Source organism: Rhamphochromis longiceps, linkage group LG17 (assembly GCF_057381845.1).
Source record: "Rhamphochromis longiceps isolate RC_006_pf linkage group LG17, R_longiceps_female_GT1.1, whole genome shotgun sequence".
In the NCBI taxonomy this organism is placed as follows: domain Eukaryota; kingdom Metazoa; phylum Chordata; class Actinopteri; order Cichliformes; family Cichlidae; genus Rhamphochromis; species Rhamphochromis longiceps.
Window position 1 is genome coordinate 1,193,589 of NC_140573.1, and position 20,084 is coordinate 1,213,672.

At 45.1% G+C, this 20,084-nt stretch overlaps 3 protein-coding genes across 3 annotated transcripts; 2 read left to right on the plus strand and 1 right to left on the minus strand.

Annotated features, from left to right (window-relative positions):
- The first annotated feature begins 148 nt into the window (after positions 1 to 148).
- dnajc2 (DnaJ (Hsp40) homolog, subfamily C, member 2) lies at positions 149 to 8,943 on the plus strand. Its single transcript, XM_085386946.1, has 16 exons — positions 149 to 345; positions 1,598 to 1,788; positions 3,192 to 3,267; positions 3,359 to 3,457; positions 3,541 to 3,763; positions 3,851 to 3,916; positions 3,992 to 4,083; positions 4,211 to 4,332; positions 4,892 to 5,041; positions 5,125 to 5,213; positions 5,722 to 5,791; positions 5,886 to 6,064; positions 6,138 to 6,238; positions 6,330 to 6,440; positions 8,503 to 8,663; positions 8,787 to 8,943. The coding sequence occupies exons 1-16, from the start codon at positions 291 to 293 to the stop codon at positions 8,853 to 8,855; spliced, it is 1,854 nt and encodes a 617-aa protein (XP_085243072.1). The 5' UTR covers positions 149 to 290; the 3' UTR covers positions 8,856 to 8,943.
- On the minus strand, positions 8,882 to 17,466 carry pmpcb (peptidase, mitochondrial processing subunit beta). The gene is made up of 13 exons (XM_085386951.1): positions 17,334 to 17,466; positions 16,899 to 17,036; positions 16,593 to 16,679; positions 16,255 to 16,384; positions 15,958 to 16,156; positions 15,785 to 15,864; positions 15,519 to 15,631; positions 10,860 to 11,003; positions 10,539 to 10,699; positions 10,356 to 10,441; positions 10,196 to 10,284; positions 9,455 to 9,530; positions 8,882 to 9,053 (listed from the first exon to the last, which is right to left on the minus strand). The coding sequence occupies exons 1-13, from the start codon at positions 17,415 to 17,417 to the stop codon at positions 8,989 to 8,991; spliced, it is 1,452 nt and encodes a 483-aa protein (XP_085243077.1). The 5' UTR covers positions 17,418 to 17,466; the 3' UTR covers positions 8,882 to 8,988.
- A 355-nt stretch (positions 17,467 to 17,821) lies between these two features.
- On the plus strand, positions 17,822 to 19,754 carry phax (phosphorylated adaptor for RNA export). The gene has a single exon (XM_085386953.1). It carries the CDS (start codon positions 18,162 to 18,164, stop codon positions 19,389 to 19,391), a length of 1,230 nt encoding a protein of 409 aa, XP_085243079.1. The 5' UTR covers positions 17,822 to 18,161; the 3' UTR covers positions 19,392 to 19,754.
- Positions 19,755 to 20,084: the final 330 nt, after the last annotated feature.

The following is a 20,084-nucleotide window of genomic DNA, read 5'->3' on the forward strand; positions in this document are numbered from 1 at the left end:
GCGTATCATTTTTACATCCTAATTATTAGAGAAACTGTATGACATGTTTAGCTAGCGGGGCCAGGTTTTAATCTACAGATAAATACCAAAACAAAAACGGCGGAACTACAAGTGACGAGGCGCGATGAGACACCCGGAGGTTTTAGCGGTGTGACAGCAGAGCTCGTTCTCGGATTGGCAGTGGCAAAAGGAGGCCCATGTGGTAGAGAGCGGGCCACAGACTGTAGCACTTTCTAAAGGTCTCACTTGATCATTCGGGCATCTGAATGTTCGCGTAACCTGCTTTGAAAATGCTGCTGGAAGCGTTGGATGGGGACGAAACGGTTGTCTACAGAGCAGCTGCCGGTAAGCACTGAAGGAGGTCAGAGGGAGGCAGCTAGTTGAGCAGGCACTCTTACACACTGATTGCTGCTCTGCGTGTTAGCATGCAGCTAAACAGAGCACACAGCAGGCTAACATTGCCGGCTAATTTGAAGCTCGGTAAAGTCTCTGCGTTTGTATTAGTTAGCCGTGTTGTGTCTCGGGTTATCCAAACGGCGTTTGTCGCCGGGTTCACTCGCTGCCGCCAGAGCGTCTCACCAGCTTCACCGGTTAGTTGGCTTCTACTTATAATTATTATTATTAATGACAGACTAGTTTGGAATTTCACAGCCTTTCATGTGGAGCAGTACCTGGCTGTTACGTAAGGGCTGAACGACTGTGACAGGCGTGAAGGTGGACACACGCAGCGCTCCCTGTTACTGACTGACGGCCGTTAAACTGTGACGGTGTCGCCGCACAGCGTGTCACATGTCGGTGCTGCTGATTCATCTCCAGTAATAATGCATTTTATACTTTTGTAGCTTTAAAATGACAAAGCAAGAGAGAGGCGACATGTTCAGTCAGTCACTGGGAGCGCTTCCTTTGGGACCTCTCAGCTGTGGGAGTTCTTGTTTGGAGGATCCTGAGTTCGCAGTGAGACTTTCCACCATGTTTGGGGCAGTGATGGTTGTGACACTCGCACTGTGCTTGCAGCTCTGCTTCAGTTCTTCAATAACCATAAGACTGTTCCCACCTCAAGCATATGACCCTGTCCTGTGTTCTCTGCATCGGCTCCATTTTTGCACTGATGATCAGCTGCATTCATGTATATACCAATCTGCTCAGCACTTTCAATTTTTATTTTATGTTTAAGTGTTTGTCTTACAGCATGTTTCACACCAAGTACCGCAGCAATTTCCTAATGTTGTAAACCTGCTCAACATTGGCAGTAAAACCCTTTCTGAGCATAGTCTGCTTAGTCTCTCTGAAGCTCTTTGCTGCCAAACAGCCTCTTAGTTTCCCAGCCGTCAATCATAGACTGTACATAAAAGACAGCCATAGCTGCCAGAGCCCTCCACCTTGGAGTCTTTCTAATGTAAAGCTTTGAAAAGTTGCAAACGCTTTAGCCCTAACATGCTAATTAACGCCTGAGGCTTTGCTAAAAATCTCTTGGCAGTGTTCAAGTTTAAGATAAGTAATGATTCGAAGTACTGAAACACTTAGTTTTACAGTGTCGTAGTAACAAAAAAGGGAGCAAAGATGCTTCATTTACCAAAATGTCTCTTCCTCCTCACAGCCTCTGCACAGGTTCAGGTGGAGCCCGTGGGTCGGTGGTTCGAGGCCTACATAAGGAGGAGAAACAGAAATGTGTCGTCTTCCTTCCAGGAGCTGGAGGAAGAGGAGGAGTCCTCAGAAGAGTCTGCAGATGAGGAGTTTCAGCTGGAGGAGTACTCCATGCTCCGAAAACTTGATCCTAAAGACTGGAAGGTATGTGACAATACATCTCAGCTGTTTGCAAAGAGATCCCTGCTTTCACATCGGTACTAAACGGTTCTTCTGTCTTAGAAGACAAACAAATATGGATGAAACATTTTTACTGAAATGTAACAAAAACTGAAATCATCAAAGTTCTGCTGTGATCCTGTTTATTAAAACATGATGGGGAGTTTGTTCAGCTGACCTGAGGGCATGCTCTGTAAGCAAAGTAGAATGTGTTGGGAATTTCAGAGTGAGGTTCCTGACAGCCCTCTCCACTTCCCTGTGATGTGTTTACAGTCTGGAAAAACTATTCAGTTGAACCGGTGATGGTGCGTGTTTTGCAGCACAGCCAGTTTTCCAAAGCCTTCGATACTCACTGTCTGTGGACGCTTATCTTTGGCCGTGTGTGTGTGTTTGATGGATGCACTGACACGCTGCACAGACGTGCTTTAATGATGCCTGAGTCGATGATAATTCACGTTAGCAACCGCTGCTTTGTTTGAATCAGTTAACGGTGTTGTGCTTTCCAAACAGAGGAAAATAATCCAGTTTGATGGATGAACTCTTTACTTTCTGCTGTTTCAGGGCTTTGGGTTTGTTGCACACCAGGCACATGCAGCACGTCATCAGGCCCCGTCAGGGCTGGACTTGCTTTTGCCTCGTTCTCTCAGCGGAGCGTGCATTTCCAGTGTCGTTCATTTAATTGTCTGAGATTAAAATGTGGTTCATCGTGAAGTCCTTTGAGTCATGTTTCTGAAACACACAATTATCCATTTCAAGCTTTTCTGGTTGTGCTTCTCAGTCTGACCTGACGTTTCAGTGGTTACGGTGCCGTGTGCTTACAGCGCAGTAGTGCATCTAATCTGTGAGTCACAGAACATTAGTTTAATGATCTCATGGTGAGGTGTTAACACCTGTGCCAGATCCTGCAGTCAGTGCCACTAAGACTTCGATTCACTGCATTAAGATGAAGCTGAAAAACCCAATCACAGGTGAGTTCTGAAATGCCTCGCAAACTTAAACGGTTTTGGTTCATCGCTACAAACGACAGTGAGCACTTCCTGTAGTGAAATGTATTCCACGTTAAAAATAAAGCGTTAGTTACAAGTAGACGGATACATGTGAAGGCGAGTTTTTTCTTTTGACTTTAGAGTTTATCTGGAACGAAAAGGCCGCACGTGGATTGTAGAAGACGGTGCAGATGTAATGTTTTAAAGTAAACCCATATTTACTGTACGGTGTTGGGACTAAGTGATTATTTGAAGCGGTGATCTGATAACAGGTGTAGCTGTTGGTGCTAACAGAGTCAGGGGAACAGGAACCCTGAGGGACTCCAAAGAGTTTAAGAGCTGCAATAATGTCGTTGAGCGTTACTGTCATGTGACACAGCATACTCTCCTGTAACCTGTCAGAATCAAGATCACTATGCTGTGCTTGGGCTCCCACACCTGAGGTACAAGGCGACACAGAAACAGATCAAAGCTGCCCGTGAGTATGTTCCCACCTACACGCGTGTTTCATGTCTCTGGTTTGTTGTAATGACGCAGTTTGATCCCAAGTCTCTGCCGTTTATCTGCAGACAAATCGATTGTGCTGAAGCACCATCCCGACAAAAGGAAAGCTGCAGGGGAGCAGATCGTGGAAGGAGACAATGACTACTTCACCTGCATCACTAAAGGTACGCAGTGCTGCAACTAATCGTCAACACAGACATTGTTTCTGGAATCTGCTGAACTAACTGACCCACCTGTTGAACCTCAGCTGTGGAAATCTTGTCCGACCCCGTGAAGAGGAGAGCCTTCGACAGTGTAGATCCTACCTTCGACAATTCTGTGCCTTCCAAGAGTGAAGGGAAAGAGAACTTTTTTGAGGGATTTGCTCCCGTTTTTGAGAGAAATGCCAGATGGTCTTCCAAGAAACATGTGCCCAAACTTGGAACCGCGGAGTCCTCTTTTGAAGAAGTGGATAATTTTTACTCTTTTTGGTAAGTGGAAGAGTGAGAGATGCTCCTTTGAATGAAAAAACGAGACAAACACAGGGTAAAGGTTCGTTCTTTTCTCTTTGGTTAAAGGTACAACTTTGACTCCTGGAGGGAATTTTCATACTTGGATGAAGAAGAAAAGGAGAAGGCTGAATGGTAAGCTCCCGTCTGCCCTGATGAAGCAGGTGTTAGCCCTCTGTCGTCTAACGCGTCAACTCTCCCCCCGTGTAGTCGTGATGAGAGGAGATGGATTGAAAAGCAGAACCGAGCTTCGAGGGCTCAAAGGAAGAAGGAGGAGATGAACAGAATACGAACACTAGTTGGTACAGTCACACACTTCATTAGCAACACAAAGCCCTGAAGTATTGAGCAAATAGCTGCTGCACGTACAGAGATGGTCTGTAAAAAGAGGCTGCAGTGTGACTCATCGTCTGTCATGCTTCACTGCAGATACTGCCTACGGCTGCGACCCTAGAATAAAGAAATTCAAAGAAGAAGAAAAATCCAGGAAGGAGTCTGAGAAGAAAGCCAAAGCTGAGGCCAAGAAGAGAGAGCAGGAAGAGAAGGAGAGGGTAGGTGTCACTCACGGCGGGGAAGGTCGATTGGCCTAAAGGTGCGACTGTTACGTCCAACGGTAAAGCTAGCAGCATAGAATCATCTCATTGGGTTGGTGCTGTTAGCTGCTCCTCTAGTTAGACATGGTGATTAAAACAATCCATGCTGAGTTTATTCCTGCCAGTGCAGACGTGACAAAGGGAAAATAAATCAATAAATGAAGGAGGGTTACTGCAGGACAAATGTTCACACAGCTTCCTGTCCTGGTTCAGGCGCTGTAATTCCTCCATCCTCTCTGTGACCTGGATCACGAAGGAGCAGCTTAACCTGGAGCTGTTATGAAATTTAAAGAGTGGATAGTGTTCGCTTCTGTTTACCAGAATCTGAGCAGTGGACAGTATTGGACAGTTTGGTTTTCTTATTGTCATGTTTGGACAAAAACACCACTCAGTGCTTCACACTGTGGGTAATACACATATTTCCAGTCAAAGAAGCTTCTTAAAGCTGCTCAGTTCATGCTGTGAGAAGATGCTGAGCTTCAGTTGGTCACAGGCTCAGGTTCTGCGTGTCTGACAGGCCCGGCGGGCGGAGCTGGAGGCAGCTCGGCTGGCAAAGGAGAAGGAGGAAGAGGAAGCCAAGCAGGCCGCCCAGCAGGCCAAGAAAGAGAAGGAGATCCAGAAGAAGGCCATCAAGAAGGAGAGGCAGAAACTCAGGACCATGTGCAAGGTAAGCGCCTACAGTGTCAGACGTGTTTGTGTGCTGCTGCTGCTTGGTGCATTTTCACTATCTGATGCTGTTCCTCTCCACAGAACTGGAACTACTTTGCAGACAACGAGGCTGACAGTGTGAAAATGATGGAGGAAGTGGAGAAACTCTGTGACCGCCTGGAACTAACAAGGTACGAGTCAGTTTTAGCCAAAGGGCCGCCGTCGCCAAAGGGCCGCCGTCGCCAAAGGGCCGCCGTCGCCAAAGGGCCGCCGTCGCCAAAGGGCGTGATGCTTTTTGTTTTCTTGCTCGACTTTGAAGAAACAAACTGGATTCAGGTTTCCACCATGAGATGATCCTGGATGAGCGTAAAGCTGTTGATAATGTTGGTTACATTTAAACAGCTTACCATATAATGAAAGGAATGACCTGGGATATCATCTGTGAAACATCGGGTCAGGTTTGCTCATCTGCAGCTGAAAGCTTTCAGTGTTGGAGAGGAACCCTTTGCAGCTGCAGGCAGGAGCAGTTCTCTGGCACACAGAAGAGCCTGTGGTTTCATTACAAGTGTGAAGAACTTGGTGGTTTGACATGATGTGCCAAACTACAGGCTTGAATTAAGATTTAGTGTAATTATTATTTCATAAAGCTTCAGCAGTGCATTTGATGAGATGTGACGCATGTGTGTTGTTTCTTTCCAGCCTACAGTCCCTCAATGAAGAGTTGGCTTCGGGCTCTAAAGAGGAGAACAAGGCAGCAGTAGAAAAGCAGGTAGAGGAACTTTTTCTTTGTAGCGCCTCAGGTTTGAAGCCGGAGACCATCAGGAGCCAGCACGTCGACAAACAGGTTGCTGCTGTTTCCTCAGGTGCAGGAGGTGAATGCTCAGCTGCAGAAGGAGAGGGAGGCTGAGATCCAGGCCAGGCAGGCGGCTCGCAGCTCTGAGCAGGCCAGCGGGGGAGCAGGCGGGGGGAAGGGCTGGAACGAAGAGGACCTCCAGCTGCTCATAAAAGCAGTGAACCTGTTCCCTGCTGGAACCAACGCCAGGTGAGCGCTCGGAATTACAGCCGGCGTCAATCGGGGAACTGTGTGTCAATAAAGCTTGTTTCGTGTTTCCTAGGTGGGAGGTTATTGCTGACTATATGAACACGCACTCCACCAGCGGCATGAAGAGGACGGCCAAAGACGTCATCAACAAAGCCAAGAACCTGCAACGACTCGGTAAGCTCACAAAGAAACCTCAGCTTACCACGGTTTTATCTGTAGGCGCATGGATGCTTTGACCTGCTGCTGTTTACGGTCTCATCCACAGATCCGGTGCAGAAAGATGAAATAAATAGAAAAGCATTTGAAAAGTTCAAGAAGGAGCACACATCAGTGCCGCCCTCCATCGACAACGCTGTGCCCTCAGAGAGGTTTGATGGTAAGTGAGGCTGGGGTAGACACACACACCTGATCGATTCTGATTGGCTCCATCACCAAGCAGAATGTCAAAGACGTGCTGTGGATCAAATGTTATCAAGTACGTCTCCTCCCTGTGCTGATCGTGTCAGTAATAGATTACACGCACACGTCAGCGCTTCTGTGAAATGACTGAAACACATTAGCTCACTGCATAAGCACACAGGCTACCACACATCCCAGTGATGCTCGCTGTGATCAAACACGATGTTACAGTGTAACGAGTCGGTGATCTTACTAACATCCTTTGAACTTTAAATATGCCTGTACATTTTCCTGCACCATATCAGAGCCAATTTTACAATAGTTACGGGTCAAAGTATCTCTCAAGATTTTAAGAATAATAAATATCTCTTAAATTGTTTGCAATAATGAAGCATTTCAATATAATGTAGACAAAAACGAAAAATAACACGATAGTTATGGATCAGGACTCCCCGATCCTTACTGCGCCTGTGCAAAGTTGGACCGTGCAGTACAGGGTACGAGGATACCGCCACCTGCTGACCGAGCGAATGAACCCTATTGTAAACTGAATTAGCGTCAAGCGCGTGTTAAATCTGATTTAGTGACAGTCGAGTGTGTTTATGCTCGTCTGTGAGGAGAGGATTGTTGGAATAGTGATGATGATGTGCGCTGTCACTGTCAGTTGTCAGTAAACACTTCATCTGGCTGATGAATCTTCACGTGACACATTACTAAGTCAGTATTATTAAGTCTGTAAGTAGGCGCCATTCTTTCTATTTTACGGCGCTGTTGCTCAATCGGGGGACGAGAAAAGCATGAATTTGTTTGTAAACGGATTCTCCATTGTTTAAATGTCCCGGGCAGTCGAAAAGCAGGCAGAGCTGCTGAGAAATGCTAAGAGCTAACTGGGCGCTAACCGTGTCACTTAAATACATTAACTCTCGCAATGTTGGCAACGAGAGGAAGTGACGGAAGATTTGCGCATGCGGAGTACTGATCAGGTTTCCGGTACGGATCCGGTAGTGACAGCGTCCAAATTCAGGAACCGCATCCTCCTGTGCCTGCATTTGTAGGCCGATTATGTTACAGCGACACGACAAAGGCTGCACAAATTCGAAGACTCTGACAAACGCGGCCTTCATTTCCCCAGATTTGAAGGATGGGTCAGGTGTATACTTCGTGGCCCACCTATCCCAGAATTCATAGCGTGGCCTTGCCAATTCCAGTTTCCAACAATGGCGGCAGCTAGTTAGTTTTAACTTTACTCTTATTATTCTTTCTGGGTCACAAAATAAACGTTTAACATATTTTCAGGCGAGAATGTAGCTGTGTAAACCTCAAATATCTGCTGAGTTTATCAAGACACCGCATATTTTCAAAAGCGCTCCGACGTCTTCGGAGACGTCTGTTACCCACTAGCTCGATAGCTAGCCGGGGGCTAGGCCCACTAGAGCCGTGAGAACACCGGACTCCCGGCAAATCGTCTTCAAATGTTATTGTTTGGCCTTTTTTCAGTATTTTATTTGTTCCTGAGTAAATCTGTTTGGCTGAGATTAAAGTTATAGTTTTTACACAGCTGAATAAACGTCAAGCAGACAGCTGATTATCAGAAGTGTGAGACTCTGGAGAATATACTCCGGTGTCCTGTTATATTTTAGAAAGCAAGGAGTTTATTAAACTTCACCGAAACAATCTGCAAATTTCATTAAAATTGAATAAACTATCATCTTGTCTTTATTTTTAGTTAGCACCTTAAACACTTAAAGCTGTAAGCTAATGATAGTTATATAAGAGCAGATGCTGCTGGTGCAATAAGCTGTATGCTGTATGTCCAATGGATGATGATGTGATTAGTCGACTATCAAAGTAATAGTTTGTGGCGGCCCTAGACCACACCTACTGCAGCTGAGCTGGTCTCTATTTGGGGCACAGCTACTGTAGATGGCTCGTTTTTGTCCCAGTCGTTATTTAGTAGCTGATGTAATGAAAACATTCAGTCGTCAGCTGTGAGCTTTTGAGAGTTCCTGACGATTGTGTTGTCACGTGTGGCCCCTCAGCCTCAGGCAGTGATGGGAATGCTGCCCCCTGGACCACAGAGGAGCAGAAACTTCTAGAACAAGCCCTGAAGACCTACCCGGTCAACACGCCTGAGCGCTGGGAGAAGATCGCAGCTGCTGTGCGTGGACGAAGCAAGAAGGACTGTATGAAGAGGTATAAGGTATGCTGCTGCCGTGGTCTGTGCTCAGAAGGCTCGTGTTTTGCATTAAAGTGTTTTTACTGCAGCGTGAAACTCTGCAGCGACAAACTGAGGAACTAACACGTTTCCTTTTTCCTCTGACAGGAACTGGTGGAGATGGTCAAAGCCAAGAAAGCTGCTCAGGAACAAGTGGCAGCCAAAAATAAAAAATGACAAGAACCACGCGTTAATAGAATCTGTTATTTTAACATTATTGTGTTGGTCTTTATTTTATAATAAAAAGAAGGAAAAAATAACGTGACACGACTTAAATTTTGCATTTGTCCACTTCCTCAGCATGTCCTGCTCAGCTTCTCATCCAGAACATCCCACTGCGGATCTGGTTGTAGTCGGGCAGCTGTTCGATTGGACCTGAGAACAAACAAACTTATTGCTTATCTGCTTTAACATCAGGCAGAAACACGAGTTTGAACACAGACTGAGTTCCAGAGACGCTCTGATCTTTGACTGACTGCATCGTCACACTTGAAGCTACGCTCACTTCCTGTTTTGGCTCAAGATTTAAACCCAGAGTTCTGATAAACCATTCTTTTCTTTACAGGCGACAGAAAACTGATTAAAATTGTAAATCAGGGCTAAAAGCTAAAACATCAGTCTGCATAGTTCAGCCGTCACAGTGACGATCACTTGCATCACCAGCAGAGTTCAAACTGGGATTCACTCCCCACACTGAGCCGCCGGCTTCCTTTTATCGTACACTCCGAGTTTCGTTAGGTTCAGCCTCTGCAGGCGTCCCGTGTTTGAAAACGTACCGACAGCTGCGATGGCAGGAGCTCTGTTGTAGATGTATTTGGTGCACACGTCCTTTATGGTGCTGGCGTCGATGGCCTGTGGAGAGCCAGAGACAAACATGGTGGAGGATCAGGGCAAAAAGAGCTTTTCAAACATTATTTCAGGTCGTGCTTAAAGACACCGGCTGGGACATTACCAGATTTACATTGAGGTTTTCTCAGCCTCACACAGTTTATCACTGTGACTCTGTTATTGTTCTGGTCTTACTGCTTTAAATGTAAAGAAACCTGGCCTTATGAAAAAATATACTCTTATGATGCATTTTAACTTTAAATATGGAAGCAGCAAATAAGCACACGTGACGAGTGCCAGAAAGCTCAACGTTCCTGGGATCTCACTTCCTCCTCTGGTTGCAGTTTTTCTACGTTCAACAGTCACAAAGGTGGAATTCAGCTGCGACGTTCTGCGACACCACGCGCTAAGGACGCATCAACGTGGAGGTGTTGGAGACGCGACGCAGTCTCACCACTATAATCTGTCTAAACAGGTTACCATGGTTACCAGGTAAATAAAAAGTGAAGTACAGGCCTCAGTTTGAGCTGCAATAACAGAGGCTGTTAGACTGTAAAAATGAAAGCTAACAGAGCCAACCGTAGCTGCTGGATACTAAGAGTACACAGAGTTATGAACTTGTACAAAACGCAGCCCTCAGTTGGATTTCCGGTAACAGTTACTGACAGCAGAAGAACCTGTCGACTCACATCAATGCGGGCTTCCAGCTCATGCAGAGGGATCCTGCGACTGTAGCACAGCATCTGTCTGCCGATGTCCTCGCAGATTGGGGTGGATCCTGGAGGAAGCAGATCAACACGTGAAACCAGGCGCCGCACGACTGCACGCTCTACAGTCACGCTGCCTTACCGTCCAGATGCAGCAGCATGTTGGTCTTGAGCAGGTTCTTGGCCCGAGCTACCTCGCTCTCCGTCACACTGGTACAAAGAGAAATCCTGACAGGAAGCAGCGACACACAAGCATTAAACACGTTCAGTCAGCAGGTTTAACCTTCTTTAAAACTGACGACTAAACTGATCTGAGCGCGCTCACCATTCCATTTGAGTAAAGTGCATCATGTCGTTGATGGTGCCGGGTTCACACACCATGTAGAGTCCCCAGAGGCCTGTGTCTGTGTAGCAGGTGTTGAAGGACTGGAAGCTATGGCACAGGTTCCCCTGACAGGCCATCTGAGCCAGCTTACTGGATAGATTCTAAACTCAGAGGACATAGAAACAAACGGTTCGCTGAATAAATGCTGAGCACGTATGTGTGGTCAGTTTTTATTTAAAGATGGCGAAGAAGAGGAAGAGCATTTAGCAGCAGCACAGAGAAAACAACACGTGCCACATCCAAGGTTTCCTCAGTACTCACCACGCCTCCACCAAACGAGCGGTCCCAGTTTCCAATGAGCGTGTTGGCTACCATGAGTGGGATTGTGTCGGGGTGAGACCATCCGACAGCCTCCATGGCGATGGCGATGTGAGCGAGTGGCATTTTGTCGTCACGGACTCTGATCTGAAACCGTAACAGAGTCCTGAAGCATTCACCAAATTAAAGCTTTTTTTAATAACTTGAAATGAAACTGCACCAGTTTCACAGTCAACGAATGATAGAAAGCACACAAATACTTAACTGAGGTCTACTGGAAGTAGAGCAGGGCGATATGGCCAAAAATATTTATCACGATATATATTTGAAACTTTGCGATAACGATATAACTGACGATATAATTGATGCGAGACAAAATACACCTCCACAACATTACTAGTGCAAAAAGACAACCTTCCATTTATTTTCACTTAAACAAGAAGCTGGTTTTTATGTACATTAAAGCTTTATAAAAATGTAACCGTGCAAATGCAAATTCCTTGCTGAAAGTTTAACCAAAAGGCATTTCCAGTAGAAATGGGCTGACATATCCTGAGCATAACCATGTATAATATCCACTGAAGTTAAAAAGAGGTGCTTTGCAACATTAAACTGCAGTGTGCAGTACGTATTTTTTGGACCATAAGGTGCACGGGATTATAAGGCACATTAAGCGAAACGAAGCAGTCAGATAAATCAAACTTTATTAAACTCATTCTTCTTGCTTCCTCCACTTCTGTACCATTGATTCATTAATGTTGAATTCTCTGCAGCTGCTCTATTCCCATGTTGTTGCAGTATATTAATGACTAACCTCGTATTGTGGATGGATTATCTCAGTTGTTCTCCTGACTGAAGTTTGGTCCGTTTACAGCATCCTGCCATGCGATTGCATTTGTCTCTAACCATGAACAACCCTCACATTAACTTTTATAAGTGGAAAAGTGTTAGTGTTCGTCCTCCAGCTTCACTGTTTATGTTATGCTAACATAGCTGTGTCGCTAGCGATCACGTAGCACATCATTATATACCAGCTAGCCCAACTTCAGTAACCCTACAAACGTCACTGCTGTTTAGTTTCCTGCCTTCATTTATGTTGGAAGTGATAGCAGAGCTGTACGTTTGATTTTTTCCAGAAATCTCTCAGTCAGAACGTGCTATATCATGCTTAGGTAACTAGCGAAACTAGCGAGCTAACTTCCGCTAGCTTCCTGCTAACTTCTAACTCCGTTAAATGTAATACATTTTGTTTTCATGGATGCCTGGAAGTTAAACTTCATAGTTTCACCTGGTAAAGCAGCAATGCTGATCGTTTTATTAAAGATGAAAGAATTTAGACAGTTTTTAAACTCTCAGTGATGCTGCAGTGTCGTTTGACCTGAAGCATACGGAGTTTAGGACCCAGATTACTCCCAGATTTAAGAGTAGGGATGGGTATCGTTTAGGTTTTATCCGATACCGGTGCCAAATCGGTACTTTTGAAACGGTGCCGGTGCTTAAACGGTGCTCGAACCGGTGCTTAAAGAATGGAGAACACAAACTTTGTCCAAAAACCTCTCATGTTCAGCTGTTTTTTTTTTTTGTAAAAAGATAATGTTAGCCTTTTCTGCAGCTATGGGGCATATATGGTATATACTCTTGGCTGGAAGCAGTGCTTAAACAATGGAAAAAACACAAACTTTGTCCAAAAACCTCTCATGTTCAGCTGTTTCCCAGTTTTTCTTTGGTCATTTTAGCCTTTTTGGCCAGGGTGAAGGGAGTATCTGCCATCAAACAAGAAGGCAGCCGCATGTAGCTATGATGATGTTTGCTAGTTCACCTTACATGCATTAATGTAATAACGTGGTTAGCCTACTCAACGTAAATTACACACGAACAACATTAAGCTACTCACGCAGAGAAGAACGGCTGCTGCTGCATCATCATCCTCATCATTTCTGCTACACTGGCAGGGCTAGGGGCCAGGACTCTATTCTTCGGGTTTTTGGGGGATGTTGCTCCGGGTCCGATAACTGGCAACCCACCCAACGTGCACAGTGTGAGGTCTCGCAGCAAGCTATCAAATACGGCGCATTTCTCGGCTTTAAAATAAAACACTATGCGTCGCCAGGTGTTTCATCGGATTTGAGGAGTTACCTCCTTTGACAGTATCACAGTATCAGCTTAAAGCACTTGTTGCTGCTGAGTTTGCATATTTTGCTGTGAAGTACAACCAGACTTTTGACCGCTTCGCCTTGGACATTTTTAATCTGTAGCTCTGCTCTAACTGAACGTACGTACCTGGCCCCGCCTACTATCCTCGGAAACGTAAAGTGATTGGCTAGAAGTGTATCACAGCTCAGGGAAAAAAAGCACCGAAATAAAGCACCGAAATGTGCGCTGCTTTTCGGTCTGGTTACTACCGTTTGTCAGAACCGGTGCCATCATGGCACCCGACACCGGTACCCATCCCTATTTAAGAGCATCTTAGTCCGACAAATACGACAATAACGACGGCCGCTTGCATGTTCTGCAAAAAAATGTGCTTTGTTGTGTATCTGACGGACAAACACCAAACCAGTTTCACATCACTGAAGCTGCACCATTTTTACAAACCAATTCTGGTTCATCTGTTTCACTCAACAATCAGCCATGTGCGTATGAAAACAAAGGCACCGCGCATGCGCGTTTTACTCATATTCTATCGCGATATTTCATTTTCCTATCGTTGCCTAACATTATACCAGTATTACCGTGAACGGTATAATATGGCCCAGCCCTAACTGGAAGTATCTACAGTTCTCAGTGCTGTGATACAGGCCGGCAGGAGTTAGTGGGGAACTGTCAACGCTTTTGTTTTGAAGGCAGAGCTGGGTTAAAGAGCAAATCTAATCTGTGAGACGAGCAGCAGACGACAGGATGCATACGTGTATATAGAAACTGAATTCATGACTGTTTTTACACGTCTTTTAAACCACTTTAAATACAACTTGAAAGCAAACTTGTTCTGGTTACTCCTCTAAACGATATCTCACCGTCTCCCCGAGCATGTCCAGCTGCAGTATAATCGTTCATTTCAGGGAATATCCGACACATCTATCGCCTTCTTCATCTAAAAGGTTTCCATTAATGAAAGCCTGATGCCGTGTGAACCAGAAAGCACAGCCTGCATGAACCTGCATGAACCTGCATGATGCAGTCACACTGGATGATCCAAGTCCGACTGAAAATCTAAACCGTGTGCAGAGGCTTTCCCAGTCTGAATTCATTTGCCTGACTATTGATCTTATTGATCTTAGTCTTTGGCGCCAAAGAAAAACGATTACAGGTCACCAGAGAACTTCAATCTATACATCTAAAAACCACAAACCAGGCGAGAAATTTGGGTGTAGTGATGGATGCAGACCTAAACTTAGAAAAACACATTAAGACAATAACAAAGTCAGCTTACTATCACCTCAAGAATATATCAAGGATAAAATATCTGATGTCTCAACAGGACCTGGAAAAACTAGTCCATGCATTCATCTTTAGTAGGCTTGATTACTGTAACAGCATCTTTACAGGTCAACCTAAAAAATCAGTCAGACAACTACAGCTCATTCAGAACTCTGCTGCTCGAGTCCTCACTAAGACCAAAAAAGTGGACCACATCAGTCCAGCTCTGAGGTCTTTACACTGGCTGCCTGTCCGTCAGAGGATAGACTTTAAAGTTCTGATGCTGGTCTATAAAGCTCTGAATGGTTTAGGACCAAAATACATCAGTGACCTCCTGACCCAGTATGAACCATCCAGATCCCCCAGGTCATCTGGATCCGGTCTTTTATCAGTTCCCAGAGTCAGAACCAGACACGGAGAAGCTGCATTCAGCTTTTATGCTCCTTATATCTGGAACAAACTCCCAGAAAGCCTCAGATCAGCTGAAACACTCAGTTTATTTAAATCCAGGTTGAAGACTCACCTGTTCTCAGCTGCATTTGAATAAAGCACCAAATCCACACTTTAAGCTTAAATTTCAAAACTTACATTTAACTACTGATTTTATCTACTGTTCTGATTTTATCTGTTTTGATTTTATATACTGTTGTTTGTTTGTTTGTTTGTTAATTAGTTAGTTAGTTTATTTGCTTGTTTTAATCAATTTTAAATCATGCTTTTTATTTGTTCTTGTTTCTAATGTCTCTGTAAAGCACTTTGAATCACCTTGTTGTTGAATTGTGCTATACAAATAAACTTGCCTTGCCTTGCCTTACTGTGATTTGCTTTGATTCCTGGAGAGGTTGTGGTTTGTATGTGCCTCAGAATCTTGTATTGCCTGAGCTAAGTTCTGTTCTGGTTCTTGTGTACTTGTTCTTTTTGTCATTGTCTGTTACTATGAACAAAATCCTAATAAAAATATATTAAAAAAAAAAAATGTGCAGAAACTCACGTGCCATCTGACTAAAGTCATATTCACTTGTAGACCCATCTGAACTAGATTTAAGGCATCTTAAGTAATATGTGTGTTTTAAACATTTTCCAAGACGTGGACATGTCTGAGCCACCACCCTTCATTTGCATCCACCTTAGAGACAACCGTGTTACTCTGATACACTCGATCTCATTCTTTAAATAACACAGTAGCTGCTCTGTGCTGATGTGACGCCCCGTTATGCAGTAGTGAGAAACTAAAGTTAGCCTTACCTCACTTCCTGTGAAATGGCACGGAGGAAGAGCCGGGGCTTCGCCTTGATGTCTGCTGGGAAGTTTTCCAAAGTGATACTTGGCCAAATCGATGAGCTCGTCATGACAGACACCTGATCAGAGAGGGAGTGAGTCCTGGAGATCAGATCAACTTTACTCTGGTTCAGAATTTATTGCATACTTTGAGCAGTGCTCATGCATCAGTGACTGTTTGTTGCAGGTTTACAGAAAATGTTAACGAAACGTGAGCAGAAAACAGCTCTAACCTCCAGCAGCAGCCAACACTATTCTGGGTCCTTTATAGTGAGCGGTGATATACTCCACCAGGTCTCCTCTGTTGATGGTCCTGCGTCACAAACACACAGCAGGAAGCTAAGCTGTGCAGGATGCTTTCAGCAAACCTCAGAGTACTTTGTGTTTTTTAGGTGTTTGGTCTCACTTGATGTTCTCAGTGGGGCCCAGGATGGTTCTTCCCAGCGCTGTGGACTGGTACGCTGTAGCATGCAGATAATCAAAGACCACCTCTTGCAGATTGGTCTCCACTTCCTGCATCTCTCGAAGGATCACCCCTCGCTCCCTCTCGATCTCCGCCTCTCCCAGCGTGCTGTTCTGGATGATGTCAGCCAGAATCTCCACAGCTTTGACACAGAGAGATATTTTATTGTGCTTTAACACATTCCAGGTTTTTCGTTTGAGATGTTGCCATGTAACATTCAGCCCCTCTGCCCTCCCGTACCTCTCGGAAGATCCTTGGAGAAAGCTTTGGCATAGTAAACAGTCTGCTCGCGGGATGTGTAGGCATTGAGGTGAGCCCCCATGTTCTCGATCTCCAACTCCAGATCAAGCTGAGAGCGTTTCCTGGTGCCCTGTCACACATTTATACAGACAAAGTGAACAAAGTCTTGAATGTTACTTTCATTTATAAAGAAACTCTGAAATATTACATTTATGTCATTATTTTGTTATTATACTGCTGTGAACTATTAGAATGCATTCTTCCCTCTCTGCATAGGCCAGATACATTCAAATAAAGACCACTGCTTTAAAAACTTTGCTGCGTAGCTGCCATCTCACCTTAAATGCCATGTGCTCCAGAAAGTGCGCTGTGCCGTTATTTCTCTCGTTCTCATAGCGACTCCCGGCATCTATCCACAAGCCCACCTGGAACAAAGCAGGAATTAATATACGCTTCCACAAACTGCTGCTACTGTACCACAACCCCACATCTCAGCCTGTAGTGGCAAAGCTAGCAGATGCTAACATTTTTTGTCATGCCTATTACATTTGGCTGGCTGCTTCACAATGGTTATGGTATTTTAACAACATATTTACGTGCATGTATTAAAGCAGCCTGTTTTAAACTGTTTACTTCCAGCTTACTGTGCAGGTGGGGAGCCCCGAGTCCTCAGATGCCACCCGGAGTCCGTTCTCTAAAGCAGTCACCTTGGTTTCAGGAACATTTAGCGCCACCTGGTGAGCAGCTTGGGTAACCAAGAGTCTGTGCGGTCCAGCAGTGAACTACGGGAGAAGGACAGCCAGTCACCATGACGCTTCAAAACTTAGAGCGTTACGTTTGCTGCTACCAGTCAGCGATAATGAATGAATCTGCCCCATTGGCGGTTCTGTTACACAGGGACATCCAAACATCACAGTAAGAGTTGATCACGTGATAGCTAAGCTAGCTTAAATAGCTGTTCGCAAACAAGCCGGCCATGCGCAGAGCTTTTCCTCTATGACACTGAGCACTGGCAGCTGTCACGGGCATATCAATTAAATGAGAAACTCCAAACATGACTATGAATCAATTCTTCTTACCCTGCTTATCGAATTCTTCTTCAGTAAATGTCTTTGTAAGAAAAATCTCCCAGCAGACGTGAGGCACTGTACGGACATTGCCATATTGTTTATCTGTAACGGTGCCGTTCTGCTGACGCAACATCCGCCGGAGATGACGACTTACTTTTTTCATAGTAGGGAAAAAATACCACAGGATTTGATGACAACCGCACAAAGAAATCTATTCTTACACTCTCCTTAAACCAATAAAAACAGAGATAAACACACCTGAACAAATAACTTTATATTTCAGACATTGATCAACCTATTATATGGAAATATGAAAATTGCTGCCACACGACTAACTGCCTATGTGACCTATTGGTTTGCACGTTAGCTGTAAATAAAGTATTGAAGTAATATATATTTACATTTAGGATACTTCTCAACCATATTTGACGTGGTTCGTTTATAACGAACGTTCTAACGTTTAATCGCTTTTGTTTATTTTGAAAGGGTGTCAGAATTTGAAGGCGGAAGTGTCGGTTTAGCCTAGCGCGGATTTTTTTTCTGTGAGTTTCAAGTTGGTCTGTCAGCTTCTTCCTAGCAGTTCAGTGTGTGACTGAAATAGTAGAGCAAGGCTGAAGTCCAGCTGTGTACAGAGCAGAAGGCCTGCTGCTGTAGCCTGCACTGGAGGTATTTCCTCTGTAACCCGGACTTAATTAATTCTCTGTTGGGTTCAACGGTGTCGTTAGCCGCTAACGGTGCAGCGTTAGCTGTTCACGCTAATTAGTGGCCTCAACTTTAGCCGATGTAATAAAACAGGAGTGTACGGCCATTAGCTTCGGTGTGGCTTTCAGACAAGAAATGGCGGGAGGCAGAGATCTCATGGACGGTGACCTGGAAGATGGAGAGATCTCTGGGTCCAGCTCGGATACTGAGATGGGACCAGCCACAGCAGCACAAGAAGCTCGACCCCAGGTTCCCCCGGCTTTCTGCGGCCAGTCTTTCCAGAACAGAGCCTATGCTCAGACACTTCCAGCCGCAGCTTATCGCAGCACAGGTAGGACGGCAGAGTCTAGTGACAGTGACCCGGAGTCCTCTGACGAGGAGGCGGCTGTTTGGCGCCGGAAACGCCAGAAAGTGTCCAGTGCTCCACAGCCGCCTGCATGCAGCGCCCGGCTAGGGCCGACCCCTGTGCCCGCCCAGGGGACGACGGGTGGCCGCAAGGTGAATAACATTTGGGGCTCTGTAGTACAAGAGCAGTGCCAGGACGCTATCACTGCAGAACTTGGCATATTTGGCATGGATGGTGTTGGCATGTCCACCAGGAATGTGGAGACTTATAATTTCGTCCTAGCTCGGAAGATAATGGAGAAGGAGAGGGAGATGGAGGCACAGTCAAAGGAAGGAGGAGAAGTGAGCATGCTGGATGCTGAGCTGGAGGAGTACATGAAGGGTAGGGGGTCAGAGGAGAACACAGGAGGTGATGCAAAGAGAAAGAGACCTGCAAAGGAGCGGCTGGGCCCCAGAGCAGAGATGGACATCAAGGGCCGCTATGAGATCACAGAAGGTGACCCAGATGATAAGGTGATAGAGGAGATTGCGTTCAGGCTGCAGGAGCCCAAAAAGGAGCTGATCACTCGAGTTGTCAAAGTAGTTGGCAAGAAAAAAGCCATAGAACTTCTCGGAGAGACTGCCACCCTGGAGGAGAGTGGCGGTGTGTACACCATGGACGGCAGCAGGCGTCGGACACCGGGTGGGGTGTATCTCAACCTGCTGAAGAACACCCCCAGTATCACCAAGGCCCAGATCAAGCAGATATTCTTTGAGGAACAGGTGAAGGAGTACAAGAGCAAGAAGGCTGCCCAGAAGAGGAGGCGACATTTGGTGGCCAAAAAGATGAAGCAGGCCATCGGCACCCTAAACCTGCAGGAGCATGATGACGTCTCCAGAGAGACTTTTGCCAGTGATACCAACGAGGCTTTGGAGTCTCTGGAGGAAGCTGCAGAAGACGAGGAGGCTCAAGAGGAAGCTGCTGTGGGCACTGAGGAGACAGCAGTGGTCTACAACGCTGCAGACCTGGAGGTGTTTTGAAAATAGCCTGCTGTCTGAACAACGATGTTAATGAAACACTGAAAGCACTGAATATGTGATTGATTCAAAATCCACACTGGTGTCCTTTTTTGTTTTTTGTTTGAAACCTTAGCAATAAAAGCAGCGCTTCTGTTAACAAATAGTTACAGCATGAACATGTTGATTGGAGCTTTTGCCGTTCAAATGTTGTTTTGCCTTTTAAAACCAGTCCTTCTCAACAAAATGATGTTGTGAGAGTCAAATTCATAACCATTTGTTGCTGTAAGTGTCATTATACAAACAGGTCTTGAGTTATTACTTTCATGGATGCACCTCGGTCTGGAAAATAATAAAAGTGGTGACTCAGGTAAAAGAATTAAAAAACTGTAGGGTTCTTTTTTTGTGCACTCACTTCCAAACACAAAATAACATAAATGTTATATAAGGTGAGTTTTAGTATCATCAGATCAGGATTCCTGTACTGACATTCATACCAAGTGGGGCTTCTCAAAGAAAACAAAGGCATTGAATGGCTGATGTAAAAGTGCTGAAGTGTCCACTAGATGGCAGCCATGTTCCAACTTCTGCAAGAGTGGAGAGCCCTTTTAGTCCAAGGCTGTATATAGAAAGAACCCTTAACCGTTCCGTACAGCATATATAAAAACGTATAATATAAAAGAATAACTCAAGAATTAAACTGAAAAATGCAAAACT